The 17,054-nt window shown below is 39.6% G+C and overlaps 1 protein-coding gene across 2 annotated transcripts; it reads left to right on the top strand.

The window, feature by feature from the left end:
- Nucleotides 1-220: 220 nt before the first annotated feature.
- LOC115709541 (phenylalanine--tRNA ligase beta subunit, cytoplasmic) lies at nucleotides 221-7,920 on the top strand. 2 transcript variants are annotated; one of them, XM_061112270.1, is made up of 20 exons: nucleotides 221-531; nucleotides 646-701; nucleotides 812-912; nucleotides 1,772-1,901; nucleotides 2,009-2,124; nucleotides 3,039-3,105; nucleotides 3,507-3,548; nucleotides 3,734-3,775; nucleotides 3,975-4,051; nucleotides 4,313-4,439; nucleotides 4,527-4,694; nucleotides 5,013-5,141; nucleotides 5,234-5,335; nucleotides 5,427-5,561; nucleotides 5,991-6,065; nucleotides 6,381-6,488; nucleotides 6,993-7,088; nucleotides 7,173-7,256; nucleotides 7,411-7,508; nucleotides 7,644-7,920. In XM_061112270.1, the coding sequence occupies exons 1-19, from the start codon at nucleotides 474-476 to the stop codon at nucleotides 7,477-7,479; spliced, it is 1,782 nt and encodes a 593-aa protein (XP_060968253.1). In that variant the 5' UTR covers nucleotides 221-473; the 3' UTR covers nucleotides 7,480-7,508; nucleotides 7,644-7,920. The 2 variants fall into 2 exon arrangements, with proteins under 2 accessions (XP_060968253.1, XP_060968254.1); XM_061112271.1 differs by having other exon boundaries at nucleotides 7,636-7,920.
- The last annotated feature ends 9,134 nt before the right edge of the window (nucleotides 7,921-17,054 follow it).

Here is a 17,054-nt window from a genome sequence, read left to right as displayed (position 1 = left end):
TACTTTTATATAGTTTTCTTGTTGTTTTCGTGTTATTTCTATGAAAATCGTAAAAATATAAAAAAAAAATTTAAACATAAAAATGTAAATTTTTTTCAAAAAAAAAAAATGGTGGCTTGTGTAATTATTCCAATAATAAAAGAAGTTGTATTGGAAATGTTAGGCGTTTTTTTTTTTTTTTGTTGATAAACACAAACAAGTGGAGTTGAGAATATAATATTAAGCTAAAATTAAGAAATAAAAATGTTATTTTAATTTATTCCTCATGTCTCTCAGTTGCAGCCCTAAATCTTTACTTTCGCTCTTAAACTTTAAACAAGAACAAATCTAAAGAGATTTAGGGTTGGCGCTTTTAATATACTGATTCTATCTGGGGCGGCCTCAGCTTCCTCTGTCGGGCTCGCGGTTCAGTCCCAGTTCACCACTCACTCAACCGCCACGATACTCGGCCCCACCCACAGAGAGACTTCACCATGCCTACTGTCAGCGTAGGAAGGGATCGTCTATTTGCAGCCCTAGGGAGGACTTACAGTGAGTTTGCTACTCCCATGCTCTCATTGTTTTATCTTTAAAGAAAGGGAAATGAAAAATGAAAAATGAAAACAAAAAATTAAAATTATACTTGTTTGTGACTTAATTGTGCAGCTCAGGAAGAGTTCGAAGATTTATGCTTCAATTTCGGGATCGAGCTTGACGACGTTGTAAGCATTTCAATTTCCTTAACTGTTTTTTTTTTCCCCGGGATAATTCTTACGGTAATGGTGGATTGATGCTTCTATGCTTTATGGTGTTATGGTAATATGTGTATCAGACAACTGAGAAAGCAATTATTCGAAAGGAAAAACATTTGGACGATGAAGAAGGCGATGATGAAGAAGAAATCATATACAAAATTGAAGTTCCTGCAAATAGGTGACCCTTCCTTTGGAACTTGAATTCGTGTGTACTTTTAATCTTTTTCGTTCATTTTTATCTTCATCTACATATAAGGGTTATGTGATTTGAGAGTTACATTAGGGGTGCGTTTTGAAAGTCACGGTCTAATTGGATTTGTGTGTAAGAGGAGGTAATTATACAATTTGACATGTTTGTCTAATCATATAATTACATTGTGTAATTACTAAAAACTTTTCATTTTAAATATTAACTACTAAAAAATATTATTTTTCCTTGTAATTACTAACTATTTTGCCGAACAAGATATTACGAATTCATATGTAATTACAACTTCATAGTTAAACACACTTTATATTTTAAAATATAGTGTAACTACTAGACTGTGTAATTATCACTCTAGTGCACTACCTAGTAATTGCACAGTTACTTCCAAACATACCCTAGTTGATGCTGTTATCGAACAATTTAGGTAACTTTTGAGTTTTGATTTCACTTACTTTTTAAGTTTAGATGTATGACTTTGGTGAATTAGTGATATTATCTCGTTTTTCTTGTACTTCACTTCAGTCAACTGTTAAGTTTCAAAATTTGTCAACAGTTTTCTTTTGGAATTATTTATAATGGATTGTTTCAAACATATTCAATGCTGAGAATGAATGCGTTGGTGCTTTTAATCTAGTTATTCTATCTAGTTCCTGTATTTTACTTGAATTAATGGGTTATTACACCAAAAATTTGTTGATAGCTTTTGTTTCTAATTTACTTCTATAGGGGTTTGTTTGAACTCATTCAAAGCTCAGTTTCTTAAATGTACTTCATTGATTTAGTGGTAAACAGATGGGAATGAGAATTATTTTGTTTGATTTATGCGCAGATATGACTTGCTTTGTCTTGAAGGGCTTGTTCAGTCACTTCTCATATTTGAAAAGAAAGAGAAGATACCCGAGTACAGGCTTGCTAAGACTAGTTCAGATTCAATAATTAAAATGCATGTAAAGCCAGAGGTATTTATCTTATTTCTTTTCAAAAAATCACGCACAGACCTTTAGTTATGATTCTTTTGAATACTACTCCTATTTCGTGAAGCATAATGCTCTTTTTCATACTGCAGACATCGAAGATTCGGCCCTATGTTGTTTGTGCTGTTTTAAGAGGTGTAACTTTTGATGAAACCAGATATAATAGTTTTATTGACCTCCAAGATAAGCTTCACCAAAATATCTGCAGGTAATGTAGTTTAGTTTACTTATTTGTTTTCTGTTTGAGCATATTGTTAGTTTCCATAAGTTACTAATCAGGTACTTATTTCTGTTTCTACTCCTGAATTTTGATATTGACAAACTGTTTCTGTTTCTACTCCTGAATTTTGAAATGACAAACTGTTGACAAAATAGTGCAGAAATACAATGGCTGTTGATTTACCATTTTTTTTCCCTATCGCTTTAACCTTTTAAAAATGATGGAATCTTGATGGCTAATGGTTTATCTTCTGAAATAGTCCGATTGTTAGAATGATATCAAGTTCAATAATTGTATTTTTATTTTCAATTTTGTATAACTTAGTCGATTTTGAAAAAATTTAATTGTTTTTTAATTATCTTAATCTCCCAAAATAGTCCTATTGTTGGAATGGTACTAAATGAATTAAATTTAAAACTTAGTCGATTTAGTGCTTACAGCTGTACAAATACTGTCACGTAAACCAGCATATGGTCTTTTTAATTTAGATGCTTTTGGATTATAATTAAGATAATGCTTTTAAAGAAGTTAAAATGAATTATAAACAAATTTTGTTAGAAAGAATGTAGAATTAAAGTGACAAAATTGGATGTGAAACAGTCATTAGCCATGATCATATAGTCACATAATTTTCTTGTAGCTTTTTTCTTTCATTTATTCTTTCTCTAGTGTACTAGAGTAAAACTAGGATGGGACCTAGACTTAGAATTCTATGAACGATAGTTGCATTGACCTCAAATTTTTTGGAATTACGATAAATAAATTTGATTGCTCTTCATATTCATGGTTGTAAGTTTTCTTGTTCTTTACTATGTTACATTGAGTTTTAATGGTTTTCATGTTGAATTTCTCAATAATTAATCAGTCTTAATTGAAGTGCCTAAATGTATCTTGTATGATAGGCGGAGGACCCTAGTTGCAATAGGAACTCATGACATGGACACGTTGCAAGCCCCATTCACGTATGAGGTATGTATGTGTTATTAGGATTTATGTCATTAGGATTTAGGAAAAACTCCAAGTGAGAATAGAAAACAAAATATGGGATTTAATTTTATGGATTTTCATATTCTTTTTAGTCTCCAAATATATTTTGGATATTTTTTCCCACCAGCATTTAGCAGTATCCGCAACAACTTATATGGAACAGACATTGTAAATTCAGGTTGTTTTTCATGGTACATTAAAATATGAATTATATTTTCTTGTTGAGCACCCACCCAAGTGTGTGTGTGTGGGCGCGCACTGTTTCTCATTTCCCCAATATTAGAGAATGAAAAAGTTATGTCGTTTGATTTTTAGGCTTTGTATTTTCTCTGTTTTGAGGTGTACAAGTAGGTTAGGAGCTAACAGTTTTGTTCTTTGTTCAGGCCTTGCCACCTTCAAGCATAAATTTTGTACCACTAAAGCAGGTGATTATATCTGAACACTAGATTCTACCATCTCTTTCCTCTTTCTTCTCCTTTCCACCAAACATTTTCTGAGTCTTGAATCTCTTGATCTGCTTCTTTCTCCCTATTTAAGTAGCACTGAAAACCTTAAACTGGGTTTTCTGGAAATTCCTAGAAGTAACTTGTCCTTGACTTTTGCATTACAGACAAGAAGCTTCAGAGCTGATGAACTGATGGAGTTTTACAAAGTGAGTCTCAGTTTAAGATATCTTTAACGATGGGCATGTATTTATGTTGTTATGTAGGTTAATAATGTTGCACGTTTTTTTTTTTTTTTTGGTAGATATTTTATTGCATATATATATATGTATGTCTTATGTGATATTCATTCTTGTATAGCTAGTAACTCCTTATATTTGGTTCATGTTTCTTCATTATATTTCTCAGTCAGATTTAAAATTGAAGAAGTTCTTGCACATAATTGAGGACTCACCAGTGTACCCTGTTATATACGATCACAATAGGTACAATGCTGTTTATGAGATTTCTATTATTGGTTTCATTATGGTCTGTTGGTCTGTGAACCTCCTTTTTCCACTTTGTTTTTCTTCCCCCCTATAAAATTTATGAGAAATATTTCAGAGAATTTGTTATTTACAGTTACAGATTTATGAGGGTTGTATGAAATTGAGATCACCTCTTCATATTGGTTCACTTCATGGCTGATGTTTATCTTTCTCAACCTTCTAATTGTTATAGGTGATGTAATTTTATTTGTTTGGCAGAACTGTTTTGTCTTTACCTCCAATTATTAATGGTGCTCACTCAGCAATCACGCTAAAAACAAGGAATGTCTTCATTGAGTGTACTGCCACAGACTTGACAAAGGCCAAAATTGTTTTGAACACCGTAGTATGGAAAATACTTCTGAGAATTTGTTTGTTATGTAATATTTCTTAACTGATTCATGTTCATAATACAATTTTATTGTCTTTTCAGGTTACTGCCTTTTCAGCTTATTGCGAGAAAAAGTTTGAGATTGAACCAGTTGAAGTGACTTATTCTGATGGAAAAAAGTTTATATATCCTGATTTATCCATCTACAATATGGAGGTTCCTTTGTCATATATTAACAGTGCAATTGGAGTCTCATTGGAGGCAGAAGAGGTATGCGGTTTCTTATTTACTTTATTTGCTAAGGTGTATATAACTGTAATATCTTTGTCCATGCTGAGTTTCAGAAGACAGTGGCAGGTTTCTGATAAACTTTGTATTATTTAAAGAAGCAAATAATTTATTTCAACATTCTCCAATCTGCATTTATGTGTTATCATTGTCTACCTTCTACTCTATTGGCCACTGTCACCGTTTCTATTATTTTTTGTTTATTTATGCAATTATGATTATTTTAGATGACTTAATTTGATTTGAGCCAAGTACATTTTTCTGGTTATTTTATTGTTAATGTATTTCACCATTCTTCAGGTCACTACTTTGTTAAATCAGATGCAATTGTATGCTGAGCATTCTGTTTCAAACAATAACCAGTGCACCATCAATGTATCTGTGCCTCCAACAAGAAGTGACGTGCTTCACCCATGTGATGTGATGGAGGTCTGATAGTATCATAGTAAAAGAAGTTCTTAGTTTACTGATGCTTCTTGAACGTATCTGTTTAATTTCCTTCTCAATACATTTTCTTTCAGGATGTTGCGATTGCTTATGGATATAACAATATTCCAAAGAGAAAGCTTGCATCTTTGCAGCCACTTCCATTGAATGAGCTCAGTGATCTTATCCGACGGGAGGTTGTTTAATGCGAAAATTTGCGATAATTATCAATTTTGGATTTTCACGCCCTTTCATATTTTTCTTCTGCTTATGTATTTCTCTTTATAGATCGCAATGAACGGTTTTACAGAGGTCTTGACCTTTATACTGTGTTCCTGGAGAGAAAATTTTATTATGCTAAATCGTGAAGATGATAAATCAACAGCGGTGGTTATTGGAAATCCTCGTTCTGCTGATTTTGAGGTTTGCATTTTTAATTTTGTGTAGTTGTAGTTTCATTGTGAACATTTTGACTTGTGGTTTGAACTAAACACAGTGGGCATTATTTAATTGTAGTCATTTGCAAGCTGACAGATTGGCAACTTATTTCAATTGTCTTGTAAAAGATGCATATTGTTTTCGTGAGATACTACTTTTCTAGGATTCGTTATTAGTTTCAGATTTTATGTTTTAAGAGTTTGCTTTTGCATCAGAAAAAATTACGTTTGTATTGTTGTCGTTGTTTTTTCTTCCTGGATATATTTATTAACTTCTCAAATGCATATCAGTTAATGTCATTGCTTCTTGACGTTTCATTCTTATTTAAAATGCTGAGCATATATATATATATATCACTGTAAAATTTCTCCTAGTTTTCATATGGAAAGATTGATAAAACATTGATATAAACAGCTTGTTCGAACTAGTCTGATGCCGGGTATATTGAAAACTGTTGGACACAACAAAGATCATCCAAAACCAATAAAGGTAATATTAGAAGTTAGAAGCTTCACTCATTTTATATTCGTTCGACTTTATGTGGTAGAAATGCATTTACTGAACTTATACAGCCAGCTAGATTGTTATACTAGAGGCTTTGAGTAGCTTGTTCCCAGGTTTTATAGTATTTCATAAAATAATTTCTAATTTTTATTCTGGGTCTGTTTCCATGTCATATCAAAATGGTGGATTGTCTTAGGTTTAGCGTGCTTGGTGGTTAATTTATTTAAAGTAGCAATATTCTTTTCTGCTCTCTTTAGTTTGTGCTTGTATTAAAATCTAACTTCTTTTTGTTATCATAAGATCTTTGAAGTGGGTGATGTAGCAGTATTGGATAAGACGAAAGATGTTGGTGCATCAAATTGTCGCCGACTAGCAGCACTGTATTGTGGAGCTACCTCTGGATTTGAGGTAAATACTAAAAAGCTGGAATTAAGTATGGTCTTACGCATTCCCATATGCTACAAGAATCTTTGTTTTTTTTTTCATAGTTTTTTCTTCACTTGTGTGGTAGATATTTTTCAACAACCTTTGCACATTTCTGTTTCTGCAGTTTTTTAACTGCCGAAAAGCATTCTATTTTTTACACGATATTTGCTATAAGATGATTAGTTTGAGTTGAGATATGAATCTTGGAAGCAGGAAATGTTTTATGAATTTCAATTAAATAGTACAGGAACTATAGTATACTGTACTGTTCAATCAAAAGATCCTGTAACCAATCATTTTAAGATTAGTTTGAAAACAGTTGATTGCACTAATGGAATACAGGATTATGAAGATATGGATTAGTGCATTTTAACATATTCGTCTAAGTATTTCCCTTTCATTAGTCACTCTTCTAAGCCCAATGGAATGTTTTTTCTCGTTATTTGTTTTGTATGTGTAAGTTGACCTTTATAATTTGATTTTCAGTTGATTCATGGCCTTGTGGATAGAATTATGGAAGTGATTGGAGCTCCTTTTGTTCCGCTTGGTGACAATACAGGGTACTCTATAAAACCATCAGAAGTGAGTATTTTCTCAATTTGAGTTTTCTTTGGCTACCTTGGACATTCAAGGTTACCATACTTACTTTGTTTGTACCTTGTGAAGGAACCTGAGTATCTTCGTGGAAGACAAGCAAGCATCATTTACAAAGGGAATTGCATTGGCACATTTGGCATTGTGCACCCTGAGGTAGATTTCATTACATTATGTCGACTATTATTGATTTTGTCTCACAAGTTGGCTACAACCTACAACCATCAACTTCTATACACACAACTTCATCCAAATCACCTTTTTTTTAATCGAAAAGAAGAAATAAGTGTTTACTTCTTTGGCTTCTCAGGTATTAAACAACTTCGACATCCCCGATCCATGCTCTTTTGTAGAACTTACTATTGAAAGATTCTTTTAGTTGCTATACCATGGCAGCTGACAGCATATGTACGTCATCGCTCATTTATCTTTATACCAATTTTCTTTGCACCTGAAGGAACTTGCTCTTCAACTTTCAAGATTACATTGTACTTGTATACCAATTTTCTAACAACACTAATGTTTGTTATTTTAGATTTGCAGGTATTGTAAGATCATGGAGTTGATTTAAAACCTGTGATGGTCGTAGTACAATTTCAAATCCTATATCTGATTGCAGAGTCAATTTGATATCCTACTGTTTGGAGACCCCCGATTTTTATTTAAGGTTTCAAGTTAATTGGCTGATGTAGTTTTGATGTATTTATAGTGTTTTGTCACAAACAAAAAGAGAAAAAGCCCAAGTCTTCCAATAAAACAATCAACATTAATATGTTAAAAACAGCTTCAATTTAAACATTTTACATTATTTTCACGATCATCATCATTGGCTACTACTAGTGCTGTAAATAAGAGTTGAGTTTTGACATGAGTTCGGAAGGCATGAGCATGAAAAAATACGGGTTTGGATACGACACGACATGATGCTGTAAATTGGCATGACACGGTACGAAAATGTCTTTAAGCACAATATGGCACGAATAGACTAGTTCAGAAAGTACGACACGTGACAAATTCAAAAATATAAATTTATCAATTATAAATAGAAAAATTATATTTACATCCTATAAAACTATAATTACATCTCATTATTAAATTTATCTATTTTTTTTAATTAAAATGTTATTTTTTTATGATTACATCCCATTGTGTACCAAAAGGGTATCTTTTAGAAATACCCGAAAGTTTAAGTTACGATTAAAAAAAAAAAGAGAAAACTCAGAAGTCATCAATAGTTTCTACACATTAATTGTCCAAGAAAGTCTAATGAAATAAATAATAATAAAAAATTAAAGTCATTGATTTGTAAAAAGAATTAAATGGGTTGTTAAGAAAAATCAGAAAATAGTAGCAGTTTAGGAATTGTTTTGAGAAACAAAAATAAAGTAACTGAATATTTTTGTGGTTTTTTTCTAGTCTAATATTTGTATATTACTAAATTCATTTGTTTTAAATGAGAAACGAAAATACATGCATATAATATTAATGATATAAAATTGAATTAAATACATATACAGAAATTTATTTTGTATCATCTCAGTGTATTCCAATAATAATTTTGGAGTTGAAAAATACTCATATCGATTTGTTTTTAAATTTATAATTATATAAAAATTTAAGTAGTGTAGTGTTTATAGGAAAAAAAAAATAGTGGAGTGTACTTATTAAAAATTAAATTAATAAACCAAAAAAGATGTTAATGTATCTGTTGACTGAGGTTTTCGGCAACCAATAAAATAATAAAAGATTAAAGAGCTGTAAGAAATTAAGAGAAGGATTTTTACGTGGTTGGGGCGTTAATGAGCCTTAGTCCACGAGTTTGTGTATTTATGAGTGTAATTAATACAGAGAATGTTCTTAGTGAGTATTTACTCTTCTTGCACTTATGCAACCCAAAGAATCTCGACCCCCTTAATGAGCTTTGAGGGGATATTTATAGTGTTTTTCGTGGGATGATTCCTAGAATTGTAATACATATATTTTTGTAACTATCAATAAAGTTGGGTGTTCCCAATGAATATACCATGGGTAATGCATGGTCAAATCCCTAGGCGCTGTAGGGATTTTATGTGGAATGTCTTTATTGCCTTTTGACTGATGGGACTCTTCACAGTGTAGCCGTCAATAGACTTAAGTGATCATAGCCTCGTAGGTGCAGATGGTGGGTCGTGTCGTCAGACTTTATTGCGTGTGGCAGTCCCAACACGTTTCCTCCCATGCGGCATTAAATGCGAGATGACTGCTCAGGGGAAGCCTGACACCTCGCGGAGATGCTTTGATGCCACTTAGACTTCCGGGAGCATAGAGGACTTCGTATGCCTTCTCTGGGAGGCAGGTCCCGGATGCTGTCTTTCTTCATAAAGACTTAGCAATTAATTCAAATGTTAAGATCTTTTGGTCCACGTGTCCCTGTCTGGTTGGTCCACGTATATTGGACAAAATCAGGGACAACATTTACCCCCAAGCCTTGTTTATTTAAAAAATGAACAAGGCTTGTTCTGATGCCTCTGGTTGACTCCTCGGTTCCTTGGCACGTGCTTCGGGCGCGTGAAGACGTATTTGATGATCACCATTATTGCAGCGATTCACTTTTTGCAGGCGTTGATTCGTTTCATGCCCTTTAATTGATACGGCACATTAATGGGTGTCAGACGGATACTCAAACGTTTCCACTGCCTTAATTACAAATCAATCTGGCCGTTGGATCTTGGGAATTCGAATCGTGTGCCTCCCCAGCCGTTCGATTGGTAGGTGATCGTGCCTGTTCCACATGCACCTTGGCCTATAAAAGCCACCATCTTTCCTTCATTTGGTTACTTTCATCCTTTCACCAAATTTCTTCGAGTTTTCCAGAGAGAAAGAAAACCCTCAGACCAGAAAACCTTCAAACACTATAGGTTTCTTATTAACCCTCATTCGTTACTGTCAGTCTACATTTCTTCGTTGATCAACAGCAACCCCAAGTTCTAACAGTTTATGTAAGTTCTTCGCATCCCTCACTTTACTATTTGTGTTCATGGCATGCTTTACTGTTCATTTGTTTTTCTGGGTTTAATGTTTGAAGTTTCTAGGAATTTTTCGCCTTGAGTTTTTGCGTAATATGCTTAGATTTCTCTTCTCTGGTGATTGGTTCACTCTTATTTTACACATTATTTTTTTGTAAAGGCCCATTTGCTCCTTACGTGATGGCCTTCAAGGGTACAGAGAAGACTTTGTCTTTCTCGATTTCTGCCCTTCCTCTTTCTTTTCCTTTCTTTGCTTATGTGTAATGTCACTATCTGTAAGATTTTTGCACCCGACGTTTGTCCAGGAAAACCTTCTAAGGCTTTCTTGTTGACATCCGTCCGGAGGGGGCCTCTTTCCAGCGGTTAGGGGACTCCCATTCCCTTTTTTGATTTAGGGTTTGGTATGGGCCTGACTGCTGGAATTTTAACTCTTTCTCAGAACCAAAATGTCTACATCCGGTTCCAGATCTTCCAAGCAGGGAGGAAAGCGCCTGGCCACCATGGAAGAAGTAATGGTGGGTCCCGTCACCCAGGAGGGGTATAGACCTCGCGCTACGGGATGGGAAGCGGCCGAGCTCCACTCTACTTTGACTTGCCCTCACCAATTGGAGAACATCGTGGTGGTGGCCGGCATCAAACCCGCGACCTCCGGGACGTACCACCGGCCGCCCCGTGATGAGGAGACGCCCAATCACAATTATGGAGGCTTCGGAGCTTGGAGCCAGACTCATTTGATGACCGGGGCCATGCTTCCCCTTCAGGATTATTTCATTAATTTTCTTGTATTTGTCGGCCTTGCGCCTTACCAACTTATTCCACAAGCTTACCGCCTGCTTTCTAGCTTATTTATTTTTTACTCTGCGTGGGGATGGGGCTCTCCCAGTCCGGCAGAGATTTTGTACTTTTATGAACTTGTTTCTGTCCCCAAGAAGGGGGACAAACTTAAGGATGGTTTTTACGGCTTCCGGGCCCACCCTTTGAATGAGGGCGTGGTCCCTTTCAATCAGCAAAAACACGTCAAAGAGTACCGCCATCGTTTCTTCTTCTCCTCCGTGTTCCGAGCTGTGGAACACCTGGAGCTCCTTACGGAGTGGGTTAGGATCCCTCCGTACGAGCGGACCGCGCCTACTCAACTCTTTCTTCAGCGGGCCAAGACCTTCGCAACTTATGATAGGCAGGATCTCGACGTCGGGGGTTTGGTCACGACGGAGAATTTCCGGAAGGCCAAGCTAATCCTGGGGCACCAGTCGGTGGAGGACTCCAACCTTTCCAAGGTCATCTGCCCGAACGTAAGGGTTCCGGCCGCGGAGAAGACCTTCCGGGATGAGATTATTGCCACCGCGGAAGAGAAGTACCGAGAGTACCTCTACCGGAAGGCCCAGGAGAAGGCTTACACTAAGGCCCAGGCGGCTGCTGGGGGAGGCCCCTTCGCGTTGGGAGCCCGGTTGAGAGGAGGAGCCAGACGGTTGCCGGGAGACCCCTTCACATTGGGAGCCCGGTCGAGAAGAGGGCTCCCAGGCCAAGGCCTACCGTCCAGGTGCCGAATACGGGGGCTCCTGATGCCAGCACTTCTGGCTCTGGTAAGTCCCCTTTAACAATACATTACGTCCCTTCTGTTTGTGAATATGCTAGCCTTAGGCTTGTAGGGTTCGATGAACGTCTCCTTAGGTTAGGATGCCCTCGACCCAGTGGGGGGATCATGCAAAGGATTATTATTTCTCCAACTTAGGAGATTATTTAGGTCGGTCCTGGATGGGTTCTGGACCTTCGGTGCCCGTTCCCTTGGATCCTTCGGCCTATCTTTCTTCTAGCTGGTTCCGTCCCTCTCGGACAGCTATCTCGGGGATGATGCAGCCAGTATTAAGATTCGGAACTTTGCTAGGGCCGAATTAGAGAGTCAGGGTAGGACTAGCTCGATTGCTTTTTAAGTGTTTACTGCTTTCACAGATGTTCTAACACTTAACTCTTTTCTCTTGTTGTAGCAGCTAATCCCATGGAGGCGATCTTGGCCACCCTTGCCGGAGCCCACAGTCCTGATGCTTCTCTTCCTCCAACTTATTCCCAAATGGTCACCCCCACGAAGGCTTCTTCCAGTGCCCCTCCAAACACTATTGACTTAGTGGATGAGGAGAAGGTACTTCCTGAGAAAGCTAAAAAAGGTCAAGAAGAGCAATGGGCTCTTCCTGGGGAAGTTGAAGAAAGTGAAGAAGAGCAAGAGGTTGCTCTGGTCCACAAGCGCAAAGGCAAGATGGTGGCTGAGGAAACACCTAAACGGCCGCGGAGAGTGGACACTCTGGCCCCGAGTCGTGATTCCGGGATCCCTCCCGAGGTGGAGGAGTTTACAGTGCCTCCTAACATTGTGCTGACTCCGGTTCCTGGAGATGAGGCGAGGCAGGAGCTTCGGATAGCCAAGTACAATTATGCCATGGACGAATACTCCCGGGGGCATGCTGAGGTGGAGGCCTTGAGGAGGATTTTGCGAGAGGAGATGCAAAATTCCCTTAACGATCAGAACTACCAGAACCCGTGGGATCTAAACCTTGACCCCCTGACGGACTGGTTCAATCGTTTCCTCAGTCCTACCTTGGCTCCTTTTGCTGCGGAGATGACTGGCGAGTACGTCTCCCAACTAACCCGGTGCGCGCCTAAGCGGTTTGCTGCTTGTGCATCCTTGAACTCCGTCTTTCAAGTTCAGGATCTCAGCCACTCCTTGATCGTGGTAAGTATTCCGTGATTTACTTCTTTTCTCTATTTTTCTTAAGGCCTTTACACACTCTTGCTTCCTTTTCCAGCTTGTTGTAGAGGCCAGCCGCCTTTCCAAAAACATAGTTAATCATGGCTTCGTCTTGTCTGAATTTGGGGGCATAGACGAAGTCGTGAAGATCCGGCAGGACCTGTTTGCTGAAAGGCGGGCGTTCCGAGAGGAGGCTGTGCGGCGAGAGGCCCTTGCTAAGGCCAAGTTTGAGGAAGAGGCTAAGCAAAGGGAAGCCCAAGCGGAGGCGATGATCCGAGAGGAGGTCCTTCGGAGGGATAGGCTGGAGGCCAAGCACCGAGAAGCACTGAGGGCGGAGGGCAAGGCTGTTGCCAAGACCAAACGCGAGCTCCGGGAGGCTAGGGAAGCCTTAGACGAAATGGCTGCCAAGGTGAAGTCCTTAGAGGAATTGCACCAGGCGGACTTGGAGTCCAGGGCTAACTTGGCCGTGGAGCTGAAGGAGCTTAAGGACTTTAAAGACCAAGCCTTGAAGAAGGCTAAGAAAGATGAGCTCCTTTCTCCTGTCTCCTGCAGCCGTTGCATCAAGCGGTTCGATGATGGCGTCTACATGGCCTGGTCAACAAATGGCCAGAGTATCAAGCTCGACTTCTACCCAAAACCTGCGGAGATAATTGCCGAATTCCGGGAGAAGAAGAAGCTTGACGCCATGCTGGAGGCACGCATTGTGCCTCGCTTCCTCTTCAAATTGAATAGGCCGCTCCGAATCCAACCCATTACAACCAAGATTTTTCTTATCTCTTTTTTTTTTATTATTATTTACAGCTAATTTGCCTTTATTTAAGACAATCTCTCTTTTTTTTTTTATAGCTGTTTTATTTTTAGAGGGGAAACAATAGTTAAGGCCTGTCCCCGGGCCCTTTCTACATATATTTTTTTTTACCTGCCCTTGGGGCCAGGATTTTATATATATATGATCTCTTTTGACGCACATATATTTTTTCTTTTTGGACCTGCCCTTTGGGTCAGGATGTTTATACATATGCTCTCTTTTCGGCGCATACTTTTTTTTTGGGGACCTACCCTTTGGGTCAGGATATTTTACTTTTGGCCTATTTTTTGTCTGTCCGTGTGATATGCCTTAGTACCCCCCTGAGTGCCATGAAATCTTAGTTTTTAAGGCACTCAGTTTTATTTAAAATACAGAGGCTGTATACACTTAGATGGTACAAACCCTTTAAACACAGCCTAAGTTACACTTTAGGACTATTGGTAATATTTTCGGAGGTGATCGGCATTCCAGTCCCTTGGCACAATGGTTCCATCCATCCTTTTTAGCTTGTAAGTGCCTGAACCGATTTCGTCCTCGATTTCATATGGCCCTTCCCAATTTCGCCCAAGTACCCCCACTCCGGGTTCTTGGGTGGCTGGGAAGACTCTTCTTAAGACCATATCCCCAATAGCGAATTTTCTGTTTTTAACTTTGGAGTTAAAATATTTGGTCACCTTCTTTTGATAAGCTGTCATTCGTATTTGTGACTCGTCCCGGAGTTCTTCAACTTGATCCAGTGCTTCTTGTAATAAAGCTTGGTTTGTAGCCGGATCGTAAGTCGTTCTCCTGTGGACGGGAATAACGTTTCTACCGGGACCATCGCTTCACAACCGTACGCCATTGAGAAGGGCGAGTGGCCGGTCGTGGTTCTGGGGGTCGTCCGGTAGGCCCATAACACTCTTGGCAACTCTTCGGGCCAGTTGTTTTTGCAGGCCAGCAGCTTTTTCTTTAGGGTGACCTTTAGAATTTTATTGACTGCTTCTGCTTGTCCGTTTGTTTGCGGCCTTGCCACCGCAGAGAATCTTTTTACTACTCCGTGTTGGTTGCAGAAGTCAGTGAACTCTTCGCAATCAAATTGCTTTCCATTGTCAGAGACTATTTTGTGAGGCAAGCCATATCGACACACTATGTTTTTTATAACAAAGTCTAGTGCTGTTTTAGCAGTTATAGTCTTCATGGGCTCAGCCTCCCTCCATTTGGTGAAGTAGTCTACTGCTACTATTGCATACTTTACTCCTCCCTTTCCTGTTGGCAGGGACCCAATAAGATCTATTCCCCAGACCGCGAAGGGCCAGGGACTAGTCATCAGGGTAATTTCATTGGGAGGAGCTCTCGGTATGTTCGCGAACCTTTGGCACGAATCACATTTTTGGACGTAGTCTATGCAATCTTTTTTCATTGTTGGCCAGAAGTATCCCTGTCTCAATATTTTCTTTGAGAGACTGGGTCCTCCTGTATGATCTCCACAGAACCCTTCATGGACCTCTAGCATGATTTGTCTAGCTTCAGGGTCCGATACACACCTTAAATAAGGCATGCTGAGTCCTCTTCGGTAGAGAATTTTATCCATTATTACATAACGATGAGCCTGGTACTGGATCTTTCTAGACAGTGCCCTTTCTTGGGGCAACTCACCTTTTTTATGTATTCTATGATGGGGACCATCCAGTTGGGTTCTTGCCCAACCGTTATTATGGCCTCTTTTATTTTGATCCTTGGCTCTGCCAAGCGTTCCACGGGTACTACCTCCAGTCCTTCGATTTCACTATCTGAAGCTAACTTAGCCAGACAGTCTGCGTGAGCGTTCTTTTCCCGGGGGATTCTTTCTACTTTGTAGTCCGTGAACTCGTGGAGCAGTTCCCGGAATATTCTTACATATGCGGCCATTCGTTCACCGCGTGTTTGATATTCTTCCGATATCTGGTTTACCTCCAGTTGGGAGTCGCTATAGACTTCTACTCTTTTGGCCCCCACGGCCTTTGCTAATCTCAGTCCTGCTATCAAGGCTTCATATTCGGCTTCGTTGTTTGAAGCTGAGAAGTCGAACCGTAGGGCTGCCTGGAGTCGAAGTCCGGTCGGGGATATCATCGCAACCCCCGCTCTGGATCCGTTTTCATTGGAGGCTCCATCCACAAATACTCTCCATGTGGGGACCGATAGTATCGGCGCATTCGCAGTTGCCTCGGCTTCATTACATTCGGTGATGAAGTCCGCCCGCCAAGGCTTGCCCTTTTATGGAGATGCGGGGTATGTAGTGTAAGTCAAATTGACTTAACTCCATTGCCCATTTGAGAAGCCTTTCGGACGCTTCTGGCTTTTGTAGGACTTGTCGGAGTGGGTGATTGGTCGGTACCCTGATTGGGTGTGCTTGGAAGTACGACCTTAATTTTCATAAGGCCATTAGGAGGCAGAAAACCAATTTTTCGATGATGGGGTACCTCGTCTCCGCCCCTATCATGCGCTTGCTGACGTAGTACACGGGATGTTGAGTTTTCTCTTCTTCCCGGACTAGGGCAGCGCTGGCCGCGTGCTCGGAGACGGCCAAATATAGGAACAGGTCCTCTCCAAGAACGGGTTTTGACAGGATTGGAGGCTTGGCCATGTGTTCTTTCAACTTTTTGAATGCCTCCTCGCACTCGTCCGACCATTCAAACTTTTGGCACTTCTTCAATATGTTGAAGAAGGGAATGCACTTGTTTGTAGATCGGGAGATAAAACGGCTCAAGGCAGCAACCTTTCCGGTTAGGCTCTGCACGTCTTTATGCTTCTTGGGGGATGGCATGCTCAGGAGAGCTTGAATTTTTTCTGGGTTTGCCTCAATCCCCCTCTGGCTGACGATGAAGCCCAGGAACTTTCCTGATTTTACCCCAAAGGTGCTTTTCTTTGGGTTGAGCTTCATTCCCTATCTCCAGACTACCTTAAAACATTCTTCCAAGTCGTCCGCATGGCTACTGCATGCTTTAGACTTGACGAGCATGTCGTCCACGTACACCTCCATGTTTCGCCCCAAGAGGCCTTTGAACATCCGGTTGACCATTCTTTGATAGGTCGCACCGGCGTTCTTCAGTCCGAAAGGCATGACCAGGTAGCAGTATACCCCCTTATTGGTCATGAAGCTAGTGCACTCTTAGTCCGCCGCGTGCATCTTTATTTGGTTGTACCCGGCGTAGGCGTCCATGAAGGATAGTAGTTTGAATCCGGAAGTGGCGTCTACCATCTGATCGATCCTGGGCAGAGGAAAACAGTCCTTCAGACAAGCTTTGTTTAGATCGGCGAAGTCTATACAAACTCACCAAGTTCCGTTAGGCTTCGGCCCCAGGACCGGATTGGCTAGCCATTCCGGATAGTACACGTCGCGGATCATGCTGTTTGTTAAAAGCTTGTCCACCTCTTTCTCCAACGCCTCG

Source organism: Cannabis sativa, chromosome 3 (genome assembly GCF_029168945.1).
Source record: "Cannabis sativa cultivar Pink pepper isolate KNU-18-1 chromosome 3, ASM2916894v1, whole genome shotgun sequence".
Classification (NCBI taxonomy): domain Eukaryota; kingdom Viridiplantae; phylum Streptophyta; class Magnoliopsida; order Rosales; family Cannabaceae; genus Cannabis; species Cannabis sativa.
This window is presented reverse-complemented; position numbering and strand designations above follow the sequence as displayed.

Excerpts from the sequence above, each read along its gene's own strand:
- LOC115709541 (XM_061112270.1), top strand. The coding sequence starts at position 474 with ATGCCTACTGTCAGCGTAGGAAGGGATCGTCTATTTGCAGCCCTAGGG. Across the intron at positions 7,089-7,172 it reads ACTCTATAAAACCATCAGAA|GAACCTGAGTATCTTCGTGG; the intron begins GTGAGTATTTTC and ends TACCTTGTGAAG. Across the intron at positions 7,257-7,410 it reads TTGGCATTGTGCACCCTGAG|GTATTAAACAACTTCGACAT; the intron begins GTAGATTTCATT and ends TTGGCTTCTCAG.